We start from the raw sequence: 16,172 nt of genomic DNA on the forward strand, positions 1-16,172 counted from the left end.
CCCAAGTATCACCAGAATTCCTGCATCACTGAAGTTCTCTTAAGTCTAGCAATGCCAAGTGATGTCACTCTGATTTGCAGGATCTATAACTACCAAACTATAAATATCTCCTGCAGAATCCATTTTGTTTTTCTTGTAAGGCTAGCTCTCTTTGCTAATTTGAAGAGTGATTAAAAACATAATAATAATGCTGCGTTACATTACTATAGAACATTCTAATTCACAAAGTGCTTTCACGTGATATCTTATTTGCTCTCCCCAATTCTATGAAGGAGGCAGGGCAGGTATTCTTATCCCATCCTTTGGACTACTGGTTCTCTAGGTATGGCCCATGAACCTGCAGCATCAGCATCACCTACGATCTTGTTAGAAATGCAAATTTTGGTCCCAGCCAGACCTACTGAACCAGGTCTTGAGGGACCAATAATTTACACTTCCAACAAATTCTCAGGTGATGCTGAAGTTGGTGCTGCTGGTCCTTGACCATACTTAGATGAAAACCACTGCTGCTGCTGCTAAGTTGCTTCAGTCGTGTCTGACTCTGTGCGACCCCATAGACGGCAGCCCACCAGGCTCCCCCGTCATTGGGATTCTCCAGGCAAGAACACTGGAGTGGGTTGCCATACTACTATAGATTAAAATGAAAGATTTAGGAGCCCAAGGATTTCTACCTAGATATTTTTCCTACCAGTACACCTGCTGCGTCCTTCCACCTTCCCACCCCTTCATCCTTCCAATCCCAGTTTTCCTGCTTGTGAGTTTGAGGCCCTGAACAGTTACTCTAAATTTCAGTTTTGTCACCAGTAAAATGGGGATAATAATAAGATCGACCTCTTTGGGTTGTTATGAAGATTAAACAAGATCTAGGTAAAGTACCTAGCAGTGTGCTTGTGCTTAATAAATGCTAGCAATTACCAAGGTTTTTTCCCCCTTACCCTATGGGCTTGTGGGATTTTTATCACCCAGACCAGGGATCCAACCCCGGCCCTTGGCAGTGAGAGCAAGGAGTCCTAACCATTGGACCACAAGCAAATTCCAATATCATGACTTTTATTAAGTTCTTTGCTTTGGGTGTGTATCTCCAGAAAGTCTTCCTAAAGTGGTGGTTATTCCTGGACGATTTAGACTTTAAGGCACACCATCTTTACCACCCCCATCTGGGATGTTTCTGTGATTGCCATGAGCATTTGGCTGAGAGCAGGGTGCCTAGGGAATGGGAGCAAAGGAAAGGTGCAAGGACGAGTGTATCGAAGGGCAGACAACAGCAAGACCTCCTTGAGGAAAGTCAGAATAGCTGGGGAGGTTGAGGGAGAGAGAGTGGCTGAGGGAGGAAGCAATTGTGGAGGGCAGTCAGAAGTGGGAGGCAGGTTGTCAAAGACAATCTACCTCCTTCAAAGTTCCTCCCAGAGCAGCCCCAGGGGTAAATGCCAGGGCTACAGTGCCTCAGGGGATCTGCCAGTGCAGTCAAGGGGGTGAAAACTCAGGTGCTCACAATAATGCCCTGATATGTCCTCCGAGGCCAGCTGGCAATTGTGGGCACAAGGAGTTTGGACTCAAAAGTGGCTTTGTCTTCAGGGTGACTCCTATTTGGCAAAATTCTGACTACAGCACATCAAACACTCCTGTCAGGGACTTGGTCCTTTTTCAGTGGAGATCTGCTATGTTCTGTCTCGAGGCGTGCTGGGCATCTCAGGACGCGGTTTTTTCCTTATCTGGGTTGTGCAGCCGAGGTCCCCGGCCCAGAATGGTCCTAGACCTTTGCAACTGAATTAAACAGAAGAAACAAAAGCAGCAAGTTCGGGCCCTGTGGGCACGGCCGGCCAGCCAATGGGGCCCGGCCGCTCCCCGGCGGAGTGGTACTATGATGACAGTAGCCAACCAGCGCGCTCCATGCAAATAAGGTACTGTATCCCGCACCCGCCGCTCCAGTGCAGTCTGGTTGTTATAGTGATAAACTGAGGCCTTGCCTTTTGGTTTCTCGGAGGAGGAAAGGGGCGGGGGATTAGGGGGTAACCTCTTTACTTCCCCCTGGAAAAGACAGAAGGGATGAAGAAGGGGGATGGGTGGGGAAGAGAAAAATACGTGACAAAGAAAACATTCGCTGCCTGGGAGGAGACTCTCAGAGGGTGTAGAGCTGGAGGGAGCATTCACTGGCCATGCCAGTACTTACCACTGATGCTGAGTCAGAAACAGGTATCCCAAAATCCCTTTCCAATGAGCCTCCCTCAGAAACCATGGAGGAAATAGAGCACACATGCCCACAGCCTCGACTGGTAAGTAAAGACAAAGGATGCAAATGTATGCGTGGCTATGGCACAAAAGAGTTCCTTCTGCGCATGCAGCCAGTGAGGAAAGCAATGCTTGGAGGATTTTCATGTAAATGAGAATGGAGCTACCGCCTAATCCTTCTCAGCTGTTTATACTTAGCTTCTATACCGGGCGCTGCTCTCAGCTTACAAAGCATTATTGTATTGGCTGGGTATGAAGCGGGGCGCTTGGGCTATGCTGTTTTTGTGTCTTGGGAGGAGGGGATGGGCTTTTCTTTTAGGTGTAGTCTCGTCTAAAGATAAAGCTCCTACGGTACAATTTTAAAATGGTATCCTCTCCACAAAGCTTGGGAAGTGTCCGTTGTTAAGTTCTAAATTCTAGCTAAGGAATGATTCTGTCCTCAACTAATTTCGGTGCCTAATGTCAATTTTGGAAAAATGAGAACGACATGGAAGCCAAACTTACCCGTTCGTTTGAAAATTTCAAAATACATGAGTGAAAGGGTCCCTCAGTATTGTGTTCAGAAATAATGTGCATCTTAAATGAATTGTAAACATTTCCGGAGCATGCTGCTGAGGGTTTCTCTTCGGGTAGTGGGAACCGAGGACAGCTACATTTACTTGGAAAGGGGCTGCATGCCTTTCATAATCAAAGTGTGGAAACAGCACTCAGAGGCTTCCTTGCATCTCAGTGAATGGTATCCCAAATTCCATCATCTTCTCTGCCACTGCTCATGATTCCTTAAGTAAACGTGAAAAGTGGCTGGTTCTCAACCGCCTCAGCGTGTATCCTCCAGCAATCAAAAGCACCAAATGGATAGTGGGTTTTGGGGTGGCCTGAAGTCTTGGTGAACTTGGCGAGACCTTTCTTAGAACCCTCAGATCCAAGGGACAGACTAGTTAGAGCTATCCTCTCTCTAGCGATAGCCCCCCCATCCCTGTGTTAAAAGTGCAATATTTTGATTGGTTGTGGAGTTTGACCCTGGGAAGAGTTTTTGTTTTTTTGTTTTTAACAAAAAGGAGTTTGTGATGTAGTATTTTCTGTGAACTCCCAAAATGAGGAGATTCCCAAATGAGATTCCAAGGCTAGTCTATCCTGTAACTTACTTGTTAATGGTTACTAAGAGTTCAGAGGGAGATAGGACAAGTTTCTAAAACATGAAAACAAGTCACCTTAGAGCATAGTGGGCTTTTGTTCACTATGTTTCTATTTTTTTTTAAGATCTATTTTCTTAGGACCCTTTACTACTAACTGCTCTCCAGCACTTAAGCCACTTGCTGAACAGTATACATGATGTGGTACCTGTGTTCTCATGGGATACAAACCATCCCAATAAGTTTGTTACCAAGGGATTCCTTTGAACCACTAGACAAGTCTTGGTTAAGGTGTGTGCAAAATGACAAGAACAACAAACTGACCCTTAAATACTTGTTACAAGATCACCCAGAATATATATTTTTAAACATTATACTCGATGTTCAAATTCTAATCACACACCTTCCTGACAGGTAAAGGGCAGGAGAAAAAGAGGGGGCATCCAGTTCCGGTTTGTGTCAGTGCCCACTTCTTTTCCTTCCTTTTCTGCCTTTTAGCTGTTCTGCTCCTTGGTTGCTTCTGCCTGAGAGAGTGGACAGAGGAAATCAAAGGAAGGAAGTTCAAGTACTTTCCACTTTCCCTTGTGACAGCTCATCTGGGAGGTTAACTCACAAGATCCATGCAAAGCTGGCAGTGTTACGCCTCCACCTCCCCACCATTTTAGAAATGAAGAAACTGAGGTTCAGAGAGAGTAAGCAACTTCCCCAAAGTCACACTGCTTTGAAGGGCTGTAGAGCTGGGATCTGAACCCAGAACTCTACCTGCAAAGTGGAAGTTCTCCTCCGACACACCCTAAGTGAGGTACATTCTTCTCCCATTTTTTTGGCACTTCTGGCTTGTATGTGTGTCTGTGTGTGTGTGCACGTGCATGTGAAGGATGTACAGAAGTTGAACTGTGAAAGTGATTGCTTTGATAAAAGATTTTCCCTGTTGTCCATCATTATTGTGGTCTATAAAAAATTGGCTCTGCCTAAATAGGGGCTATTTACCAATTTGTAAACCATTATTAAGTTTTGGAGGGAGAAGGCAATGGCACCCCACTCCGGTACTGTTGCCTGGAAAATCCCATGGACGGAGGAGCCTGGTAGCCTGCAGTCCATGGGGTCGCTAAGAGTCAGACATGACTGAGCGACTTCACTTTCACTTTCCACTTTCGTGCACTGGAGAAGGAAATGGCAACCCACTCCAGTGTTCTTGCCTGGAGAATCCCATGGACAGAGAAGCCTGATAGGCTGCAGTCCATGGGGTCGCACAGAGTCGGACACGACTGAAGCGGCTTAGCAGCAGCAGCAGCAGCATTAAGTTTTGGAAGCACCTTTTATCAGCAAAATTTGCATTGTAGGGGTATATTCTAAATTTAGGTTTACATTTAATAGCAAAGGCACATATTACCTACTTAATAACAAAGTTTGAAGAGAGTGGCAAGTGAAAATATTAAATTAGCATTTTTATGTTTTTTACTGGTTTCTATTGATCTTTAGCTTTGCTAATATCATCATATTTCAAAGTATATAAATTCTGTGTTTCTCCCAGTACCCAAACATGTCTTCCCAAATCAATTGTGGGTTCCTCAGAGTCTGACTGTTGAGTTGCTTGACTAGCTTTGGAAAGTGCATGGAAGATGTGAAAGATAACCCTTCAGAGGACAGGCTCCTTCCCCGACATGTTACGCACTTGAATTCATAAAGTTTAGAGGAAATAGGACTCAATAACAAAACATTATTTCAAAAAGAGAGTAGCATTTATCAGAGTGGTTGTGATTGTATTAGCTGAGGCACACACTGGTTCCCCAAACTCACTCTAACTTTACCTAGAGATACAGAAAAGGACATTTCTGGGTAAATAAAGGGCCATAAAGGTTTATTGCAGGTCCCAGAATGTGACTTAATGTCACCATCTATAAATACAAACTTTATTTAAATCTCAGCAGTTGTGTAAAATGGCCTTTTTGTAATGAACTGTGTGTGTGATTGAGCCTGGCACTTGAGAAGGTATGTACAAGCATCTCTGTCTACATGTATTTATCTATATATTATTATTATTATTTAAAAAATTATTTATTTGGCTGCATTGGGTCTTACTGTGGCGTGCAGGATATTTCATTACAGTACACAGACTCTCGAGTTGCAGCACATGGGTTCTGGAGTGTGCAGGCTCAGTAGTTGTGGTACAGGGGCTTAGTTGCTCCACAGGATTTTGTTGTTGTTTAGTCCCTAAGTCCTTGGTGACTCCATGGATGTGGTATCTTAGTTTCCCAACCAGGGATCAAACCTGAGTCCCCCCCATTGCAAGGCGAATTCTTAACCACTGGACCACCAGGGAGGAGAAGGCAATGGCACCCCACTCCAGTACTCTTGCCTGTAAAATCCCATGGGCAGAGGAGCCTGGTAGGCTGCAGTCCATGGGGTTGTGAGGAGTCGGACACAACTGAGCGACTTCACTTTCACTTTTCACTTTGATGCATTGGAGAAGGAAATGGCAACCCACTCCAGTGTTCTTGCCTGGAGAATCCCAGGGACGGGGGAGCCTGATGGGCTACCGTCTATGGGGTCGCACAGAGTTGGACATGACTGAAGTGACTTAGCAGCAGCAGGACCACCAGGGAAATCCTGTGTTTGGGTATATAATCTTTATAGTGAAGTTTGTTTATTATGATGTGGGTTAATGCTGCCCACAGTGATTGAGTACCTACTACATGCTGAGCTCTGAGCCCTGTGGTACTCTGGAATCTAGAGATACTAGAGGTACTGTGAAATCTAGAGATCTAGATTGTGGAAGAGACCGGCACACACAGATTGGTTACATACAGATTGATAAGGACACAGCTGGCAAAGGGGTGTGTTCCCAGGTGCAGTAGGGACAGAAGGGAGACAGTGGGTAACTCCTTGACAGCGAGTATGTTTGCCAGGGGATTGTTGAGTAGAAACCTGTTTTGTCCTCACTATATCTCTGGTGTCTAATACAGAGCCTGGCATAGCCCTTTAAGGAAAGGGAGTGGAAAGTTGGCATACATAGATAGACAGGACTTTAAAGCAATCTAAACTTTCGACCCTTGTAAGTAGCAAATTGATAAGGATATTGAAGATACAATGGAATCATGTTCAAGGGAGAACTTTTCTGGAAGGTTCAGTTCAGTTCAGTCGCTCAGTCGCGTCCAATTCTTTGCGACCCAATGAATCACAGCATGCCAGGTCTCCCTGTCCATCACCAACTCCCAGAGTTCACTCAAACTCATGTCCATCGAGTCGGTGATGCCATCCAGCCATCTCATCCTCTGTCGTCCCCTTCTCCTCCTGCCTTCAATCTTTTCCAGCATCAGGGTCTTTTCAGATGAATCATCTCTTCGCATGAGATGGCCAAAGTATTGGAGTTTCAGCTTTAGCACGAGTCCTTCCAAAGAAATCCCAGGACTGATCTCCTTTAGGATGGACTGGTTGGACCTCCTTGCAGTCCAAGGGACTCTGAAGAGTCTTCTCCAACACCACAATTCAAAAGCATCAATTCTTCAGCACTCAGCTTTCTTCACAGTCCAACTCTCACATCCATACATGACCACTGGAAAAACCATAGCCTTGACTAGACGGACCTTTGTTGGCAAAGTAATGTCTCTGCTTTTGAATATGCTATCTAGGTTGGTCATAACTTTTCTTCCAAGGAGTAAGCGTCTTTTAATTTCATGGCTGCAATCACCATCTGCAGTGATTTTGGAGCCCAGAAAAATAAAGTCTGACTCTGTTTCCACTGTTTCCCCATCTATTTCCCATGAAGTGATGGGACCAGATGCCATGATCTTCGTTTTCTGAATGTTGAGCTTTAAGCCAACTTTTTCACTCTCCTCTTTCACTTTCATCAAGAGGCTTTTTAGTTCCTCTTCACTTTCTGCCATAAGGGTGGTGTCAGCTGCATATCTGAGGTTATTGATATTTCTCCCGGCAATCTTGATTCCAGCTTGTGCTTCTTCCAGCCCAGCATTTCTCATGATGTACTCTGCATATAAGTTAAATAAGCAGGGTGACAATATACAGCCTTGACGTACTCCTTTTCCTATTTGGAACCAGTCTGTTGTTCCATGTCCAATTCTAACTGTTTCTGGAAGGTATAACTGTAGATTTTCCACCTGCCTTTCTTTCCATTGGAAGAAATTCTAGGAAAGATGAATAAACAGAATTAAATAACACTGATAAGGAAATTAGAAAAGAGATAGAAAATTACCTAGGTTTTATGATACAGCTTATGTCTTAGGAATGTAATCTTTTATTTATTTTTATTTGGAGAATAATTGCTTTACAATTGTTGTCTTGGTTTCTGCTATACATCAACATGAGTCAGCCATAGAGATATACATATGCCCCCTCACTCTTGAACCTCCCACCCACCTCCCACCCTATCCCACACCTTAAGAATGTAATCTTATTTCTACCCTTATTTTTTTTACTGTGGTGGCTCGGGTTTGAGATGTTTCTGAGAATTCTTTCTATTGTTATAGTCTTTATTCTTGGTCCTTGACTTATTTTTCACTCTTTGCTATTTTCTTTCTTAAACTTGATACCATGTGACTTACAAAGTGGACTGCCGAAAAGCGGAACTGAGTGGCCGTGGATAGGGTGTAACAGCCTTCTTTGGAGACCCAACCCCTGAGGGATGGGACTCCTCCTGTGTAGGGACTGTGTCCTCCTAGGTCCCCAACCCTCAGTCGATGCCTCTTGGCAAATCCTCTGGGCCCAGGGAAAGTGAAGTGTTAGTCGCTCAGTCGTGTCTTGTCTGACTCTTTGTGATCCCATGGGCTATAGTCTCTGTCCATGGGATTTCCTAAGCAAGAATACGGGAGTGGGCTGCCATTCCCTTCTCCAGGAATGTTCCCGACCCAGGTGTCCTGCATTGCACGCAGATTCTTTACCGGCTGAGCCACCAGGGAAGCCCAGATTTACCACTACCTGCATGATTTTGGTCAGTTCTTTTCAACTAGACCCAGTCATCCTGAAAGCTGTCTCCTTTTGGTTAACGACCTTGGTCAAGTTCTTCTAGAAGTGCATTCTGCTGTTACAGAGAAGTTGTAATTCTAGCCTGCAAAATCAGTTCCATGAACATGGATGTTCCACAGATTAACTGAGAAGGCCTTGGAAATAAAAAAGGGCTGGTTCTATATGCCACGTTGGCAGGAGTTCATTTTGGGCTTCACTTCACAGTGGAGCAGTGCCAAGAGACTGCTGTCTTGCAGAAGGTGCATTATGTCAGCTGGGATGTAGGGCGCTCCCCAGCTAGTGCTTGAAAAGATGACCAGATTTCCAGAGACATCCTCGGATCCCTTTATGAGCCCCACCATGTCTTTAGCTACTCAGCCAGCATACATTTTAAAAGTGAGATACTTACTGTGCTAGGTCAGTGAAAATAAACAAACATGAGCTTCCTTGGGCATTTACTGTGGTCGGCTGGAATTCTGCCCAAGGCTATTATTAGACATCTTCCTGCTGGTCTCGGTTCAAATACAACATCCATTTCTTACAGGTTGATAATAGTCAGGCATATTGAACATGGGGTCAATGAATTCGTTTCTCCTATTCTTTTACATTTATTCTTTCACTACCCTGCCATTTGCCTAATGCTAAACTCCTTTTCTTGAGATGGTTGGATGGCATCACTGATTCAATGGACGTGAGTTTGAGCAAACTCTGGGAGATAGTGAAGGACAGGGAAGCCTGGCGTGCTGCAGTCAATGAGGTCGCAGAGTCAGACGTGACTTAGTGACTGAACAACAACAAAACTCCTTTTGGAAGAAATTAATATAAATCAAATATTTGTTTTATTTTGATGTTTGAACATATAGAAATGGAAATGGCATGAGGCAGTGAGGGGGATTTAAAGGATTCACTGACGCAAGACTTTAGAAGGTAACCAAGAGAAACCTTAGTCCCTGACCAACATGATTCACAGTAAGCCAGCTGCTTAGAAATTTCCACCCACAACAATGCACCAGGTGCTATAGAGAGAAATGAAACAAGTAATCCACAGCCTGGAAGATCATTTTCATTTAACAGGAGGCAGTAGTTTGGTGGATGGAAGCATGCCAGGACACTGAAATCCCTTAAGAGAGCTTTTTTTGTAAGTTTGGTTTTAATATATTGGGCTTTCTACAGACTTTAAGCTGTATTTCATCCATTGAGCAGAAGTACTTCCCAGCAGGGAGTACTCCATTAACCTGATACCCAAGTTAAGACAAGTCCCTGCATTTGAAGAAAAGGTGCCACTTGATGGTCCCAAGATGTTTGTGGACATGGAAAGGTTGGTCTTTTTTTAGGGGATCTTCAGCCCTCACTGTGAGTAGCATACTCCAGCTGCTAGAGTATCACTGCCTAGTGGCGATACAATGTAATTTAAATTTTTCTAGTAGCCACAATTTAAAAAGTTTTTTTTAAAGGTGAAATTAATTTCAATAGAATATTGAATTTAATCGGTACATAAAATATTACTATCCCTCTTTTTTTTAGTGAGAAGAGTTTTTATTTTTAGTTTTGGCTGTGCTGGGTCTTTGTTGCTACGTGTGGACTTTCTCTAGTTGCAGTGACCGGGGGCTACTCTTCATTGCGATGCACAAGCTTCTCATTGTGGTCACTTCTCTTGTTGCAGAGCATGGGCTCATAGTTGTGGCTCACAGCTTAGTAGTCCCTCGGTTTGTGGGATTTGGGGCTTCCCTTGTGGCTCAGCTGGTAAAGAATCTGCCTGCAATGTGAGAGACCTGGATTCAGTCCCTGGGTTGGGAAGATCCCCTGGAAAAGGGAAAGGCTACCCACTCTAGTGTTCTGGCCTAGAGAATTACATGGACTGTATAGTCCATGGAGTCGCAAAAAGTCAGACACAACTGAGGGACTTTCACTTTCACTTTATGTGATTTTAGTTCCTGGACCAGGGATTGAACCTGTGTCCCCTGCATTGCCAGGCAGATTGTTTATCCACTGTGCCACCAGGGAAGTCCAATATTACCATTTCAAATATAATCATTATAAAGATAATTAATGGGGTATTATAATATCTGCACTGCACAGCTTGTGGGATCCTAGTTCCCCAACCAGGGATCGAACCTGGGCCCCCAGCAGTGGAAGCATGGAATCCCAACCCTGGACCACCAGGGAACTCCCTTTATATTCTTCATACCAAGTCTGAAATCTTGTGTATCTATTACACTTACAACACGTTTCAGTTCAGACTAGCCAATTTCAAGTGCTTACTTGCCACATATTGCTTTAGAGGGAACTTGGATACCTGCCTAGGCCTGTGGAGGATGATCTCTGAGAAGCCACAATGACAAATAGATTTCATGTCACATAGCACATAACAGAAAAAAATCACCTTTTTGTTAGACTATTGCAGCAATCTACATGAGAGTTAATAAGTTTGAAGTTAGAGGTGGGGTAGTGGGAAAGGCGGAGAAGGCAATGGCACCCCACTCCAGTACTCTTGCCTGGGAAATCCTACGGACGGAGGAGCCTGGTAGGCTACAGTCCATGGGGTCACTAAGAGTTGGACACGACTGAGCGACTTCACTTTCACTTTTCACTTTCATGCATTGGAGAAGGAAATGGCAACCCACTCCAGCATTCTTGCCTGGAGAATCCCAGGGACGGGAGAGCCTGGTGGGCTGCCATCTTTGGGGTCGCACAGAGTCGGACACGACTCACGCGACTTAGCAGCAGCAGTAGCAGCAGCAGTGGGAAAGGAGAGTACTGGATGCATATGGGAGACCTTGAGGTAAATGGGTTTTCCTGGTGGCTCAGTGGTAAAGAATCTGCCTGCCAATGCAGGAGATATGGGTTCGGTCCCTGAGTCAGGAAGATTTCCTGGAGAAGGGAATGGCAACCCATTGCAGCCAGTATTCTTGCCTGGGAAATCCTGTGGCCCGAGGAGCCTGGTAGGCTACAGTCATGGGGTTGCAGAAGAGTCGGACAGGACTGAGTGACTAACAACAAAGAGATAAATGCCCTAGGATCTGTAACTGAGTTTGAAGGTGAGGCAGTGTCAAAACTACTCAGTTTTCTGGCTGCAGTGAGTGGGTGTCATGTGAGCACCCAGGAATAGCAGGTTGTGAGAGTTATGTTGGGGATACCATGGGAACTTCCATTTGAAGGTGTCTAGTGAATGTTTGGTCTTGGAACTCAGAGTTCTGAGCTGAAGATGTTGATCTGGGAGACCTCAGTTTGAAGGAGATGAAAGTGAAATTGAGGTCATGAAATTGATGGGAGTGACAATGAATCGGACAGTTTCTGGACTGCTAAAAGAAGTGGATGAAAATGGTTAACTAGCAAGAGTGACTCCGTATAATCTACTACAGAGTAGTTCTGAAAAGCAACTGACCCTGAGCCGTGCTCTGAGGTTCTTGAAAGGAGTAAAATAGAAGAGCTATAATTAAAGCTATTAGAAAGCTCCTTATATCTGCCTGTCTCTACATGAAATCTGGTTAAATTACTCTACTCTATCCCAGAATCTTCCCAGGATGGAACGCTGAGGGACACCATTTAAAGAACCAGTAGAAGAAAGATCACGAAAATAGGACAGATCTTTCAAATATCTGGGAGATCAAGGGTGCCAAGGGCAGGATAAGTTCTGTGAAAGTAATATCCAATAGAACCCAATGCAACAGAGAGAGATCACATGAGATAATAAGGGAAAGTCTCCTTTGGATATAGGAAGAAGAGATCAGTGGTGATGTTTCAGTGACGTGTTGAAATCAGGGGCCAGATAGGTTGAAGAGCATTTAGGGAAGTAGAAGCTTGACCAAGAGGAGAAACTTATAGAATGTATAGGACCCAACGGTGAATAAATCAGGGTTTAAGATTGAGAGAGGCTAGCTTTTCTCTTCTCTTGTTCCTTCCATACTTCTCTCCATCCAAGATGCAAAAGCTTCTGGTCAGTTCATTCTTTTAAATTGTTAATAATTGCACTTATATATAAGTGAGAAACAGCCAGTGGGAGAAAGTGAAAGTGATGGGGAACACTGATGAAGGGAATATTAGACTGAAGAGGCTGGGATCCAGTGCACAAGTGGAAGAATTGGCTTCTGATTCTTCCGGTAAAGAGACATCTCTCCCACTGTGGTGATGAAGAAGCTAGTAAGGATGTATTTGGTTAAGAATAAGTTATAAGGGGAAAAGGAATTTAAAGTTGAAAGCCTCCTTTCTTTGATAGCCTCTGTTTTCTCCATGAAGGTGGAAGCAAAGTCATAGTGACTTGGTTCTGGTAGGTGCAGAAGTGTAACTATGGGATAGCCTGGAAAGTCTGTCCAACCCCAAAACGTTTCCTCTCCATAGGCCTCCAGGCTGTGGCTGGGGCAGTGGGGGAAGGTGGGAAGGCTGAGTGAAGCCTGATGAGATGTGGTATCAATGAGCGGAAACCCTTCTGTTTCTTGACCTCTGGGGCTCCAGACCAACCCCCCAAATCAAGACAGAGCCGTATCTGTAGCCTCATGGGTACCAGACTAGCCCACAGCAAAAGGGCTGGATGCTGGCAGGATAAGGAGGCTGCAGCTTAGTTTCTGCTTACTGCAATCCACAGTCTGATTCTAACATCCGCTCTGCCATTGAATTAATTATTGTGTGAGCTTAAGCAAATCACTTCTCTCTGGACCTCAATTCTATCATCCACTATGAGTTGGATAGCTGATCTTTGGTTCACCTCAGTGTGCTGTTTGACCCAATGCTCATATCAACAATCAGGGCTACCCCACTCTTCACCTCCCATTGGTTTTATCCATTTACAGTAAAAACAAGTTGAATGACCTTATGGCAAGACACACTGGCAAAAGTATGCATAACAAATGTTCACAAAATACTTTGAAACTTTGTATTAATGTCGTACAAACCACTTTTGTTGTCTTCTGCTTTATTCTTCAGCAAGATGGGATGCATTCTGAATCGTGTGTTAAATGTTCTAGTCATTTTCAAAGAAACCTGTGTTGAATCTCTTTTTAATGTGAACAATAGCCTTCTAATTTCTCTATTTCATAATACTGAAGTTCAAAATACTGGGTTTTCTTCGAGGCCAACAGTATGGCACTGAACTCTAGGGGCCTTCTTCAACTGCTGCTGCCCATCTAAGAACCGTGTTTGGGGTTCAAGTCCAACAGTGGGTCAGGCCATAGTCCTGTGATGACTCCTGTATCTTTCGCTGGTGCCCACAGTAAGCTTCTCAGTGCCCCCTTCGTGAAACTAGGAAGACTTACTCTATCTCATCACTGGAGGCAGGATGTGATATAGGAACAAACTAAGTCATTGTAAGCTAGGCCTATTCTCTTCCAATGATCTCCCAGGTAATAGCCTTTACCTTGTGAGAATCTGATTATGCATTGCTGGTCTCAGACCATAGCATTATTGTCTTAACATTCCTACCTTTCTCTTTATCCCAGCGTGAACCAGGTTGTATGGGAGGCTGGGGAAGCTAACCCTGCTCAGGGAAAAAGAGACAGTTTAGCACTCAACAATCTTGAAGGCACACTTGAAAACACAGTGATTAGGAAATAAAGCAGCAAGCCCTGGTAGTGTGTGCCTGTGTAATACTGCGTGGGGCCACACGGGGCCAGCCCACGGAGCACGACTGATTTCCATGTCATCTCCTCCCTCCTACCATAGTCTTTGACTTGGTGGTTTTTGTGTTCCACTCAGCAATTCATGCACATTGAACCTGATGCCAATGTGAAAGGATGCTGAAGGCTATTTAAACTGGCACTTAAGAAAAATAGCAACAACAATAATAGTAATAGGTTAATAGAAACATCATGAATGAGGTGTACAGCCCATTGCCGACCAAATGGTATTGAAAGCTTGCCCCTGGTACTCACAGGCTTCTGTGCTTCATCTCTAGTGGCCTGAGTTTGTAGGCATAGTCACATAATACTAAATTCTATTGCACCTCCAGATTGTTTAGTTATAAGGTCATTGTTCTATGGTGGTTTCAAGGCTAGAGGTCTCACTCCTTTTCCTCCAGCACGTGGGGAGTGGAGTAACTGTTTATGGTGCTCACTGTGTTAGGCGCTGTGGCAGGTGCTTCATATGGATTCTCTTGTTTAACCGGGCTACAGACCTGTGAAATAAGAATGACTGCTCACCACGTTAAAAATAAGGAAACCAACCATTAAGTAATTCCCCAAAGATCAAACACCAACTGATAAAACTGAGATTTCAAATTTGGTTTGTCTTGACTTCTAAAGCCCCCTGTTGTCACTACACACTGTTCTCCCATGAAAGTGAGTAGAGAACCACCTGCTCCAGCTCCCAGGTGATTCAGAAACAAGATGTGTTTGGATGCACTTTGAGAAGAGCCACATTTAGCTCTGTCATGTCACATTTTTCTGCTTTTGGGACTAAGAGTAGAGACAGATCAGATGTCTAAGCTCTCTATAGTAAATTTAGAAATTCAAAATAAATGCATTTGACCCAGCACTTCTACTCTTAGAAAATTTGTACATATGGCCACCAATGACTAGTATTATGATGTTCTTAGCAGCATTATTCATAATAACCCCAAAGTGGAAACTCCCCAAATGCCCAGCAGAAGTAGAATAAATAAATTGTAGCATATTCATACAATGTAATGCTACCTAGCAATGAGGATAAAGAATCTACAACCACCTGCAAAAACAGGGATGAATCTCACAAACTCAATATTGAATGAAAGAAGCTCAGACATGAAAGACTATACACTACCCAATTCCATTTCTATTAAATATTTTAAAAGTAGGCAAGCTAATCTCTGATGTTATTAATAGAAGTCGAGATAGTGGAAGGAGCACAGGATGGAGGCTGGCAGTGGATGGTTATTTGATCTGGGTGCTATGTGTGTTCAGCTTGTGAAAGTTCACTAAGCTGTACCCTTAGGATATGTGCATATTTCTGTATGTATATTATTCTTTAAATCTAAGTATAAAGATAATCTGATCATCATAATAGGGGTAGAGTATGCCCTATTATGGTGATCAGACTATCTTTACCCTTAGGCTACCACAGATTTCCCATTTCTAAATAATTCTGGTGATCTATTAGGCAACACTCTAGGGAATGGTATCAGAATCTATTGACAGTTACAGCTCTTGGCTGCTAACAGGGCTTCAGTGTGCTTGGTCCTTCCAAGAGTCAGTATGCTGCTGCTGCTGCTGCTAAGTCACTTCAGTTGTGTCTGACTCTGTGCAACCCCATAGACGGCAGCCCACCAGGCTCCCCCATCCCTGGGACTCTCCAGGCAAGAACACTGGAGTGGGTTGCCATTTCCTTCTCCAATACATGAAAGGGAAAAGTGAAAGTGAAGTCACTCAGTCGTGTCCGACTCTTCGCGACCCCGTGGACTGCAGCCTACCAGGCCCCTCCGTCCATGGGATTTTCTAGGCAAGAGTACTGAAGTGGGGTGCCATTGCCTTCTCTGCAGTATACCCAGCCCCAAAGAGAATGTAGGTAAGCCCTTGAAGTAAACTTGCCTTATTTCTAGGACCAGTCCAGCCCTAGCCAGGTAATCTGTGAATTAAAATCCATGGTGCCTAATCTGGATACATTTTCTAACAATGACTTAGCCTTACAGTTTCTAGACTCAGAAGGAAGTGGATGGAATTTGCTAGCTAGCAAGGGTGCCTCAGGATAATCCTACAAATTGCAGAAAATAAGTACCCCGAGCCATCCTATCAGGTTTTTAAAGGGAAGAAAAATGAAAAGCTGTAATTAAAGCAGTTCAAATCCTCTCTATATCTGCTTATCTCTCTCTATATGAGATCTGGTTAAATCAATCTACTTTACAATCTTCCAGGATGTTACCATGAGAAACAACATTTAAAAAGT

At 44.0% G+C, this 16,172-nt stretch overlaps 1 protein-coding gene across 2 annotated transcripts in view; it reads left to right on the top strand.

Moving 5' to 3' along the window:
• PCYT1B (phosphate cytidylyltransferase 1B, choline) overlaps window positions 1-16,172 on the top strand; it is a 146,826-nt gene that overhangs the window by 23,474 nt on the left and 107,180 nt on the right. The window contains exon 1 of one of the 2 annotated variants that reach the window (NM_001193051.1): window positions 2,157-2,273. The exons of the other annotated variant lie outside the window; for it this stretch is intronic. Coding sequence (NP_001179980.1) covers window positions 2,157-2,273 — 117 coding nt within the window. Of the gene's footprint in view, window positions 1-2,156; window positions 2,274-16,172 lie in introns of those variants that run through there. 2 annotated transcript variants of the gene reach the window in all.

Source organism: Bos taurus, chromosome X (genome assembly GCF_002263795.3).
Source record: "Bos taurus isolate L1 Dominette 01449 registration number 42190680 breed Hereford chromosome X, ARS-UCD2.0, whole genome shotgun sequence".
NCBI lineage: Eukaryota > Metazoa > Chordata > Mammalia > Artiodactyla > Bovidae > Bos > Bos taurus.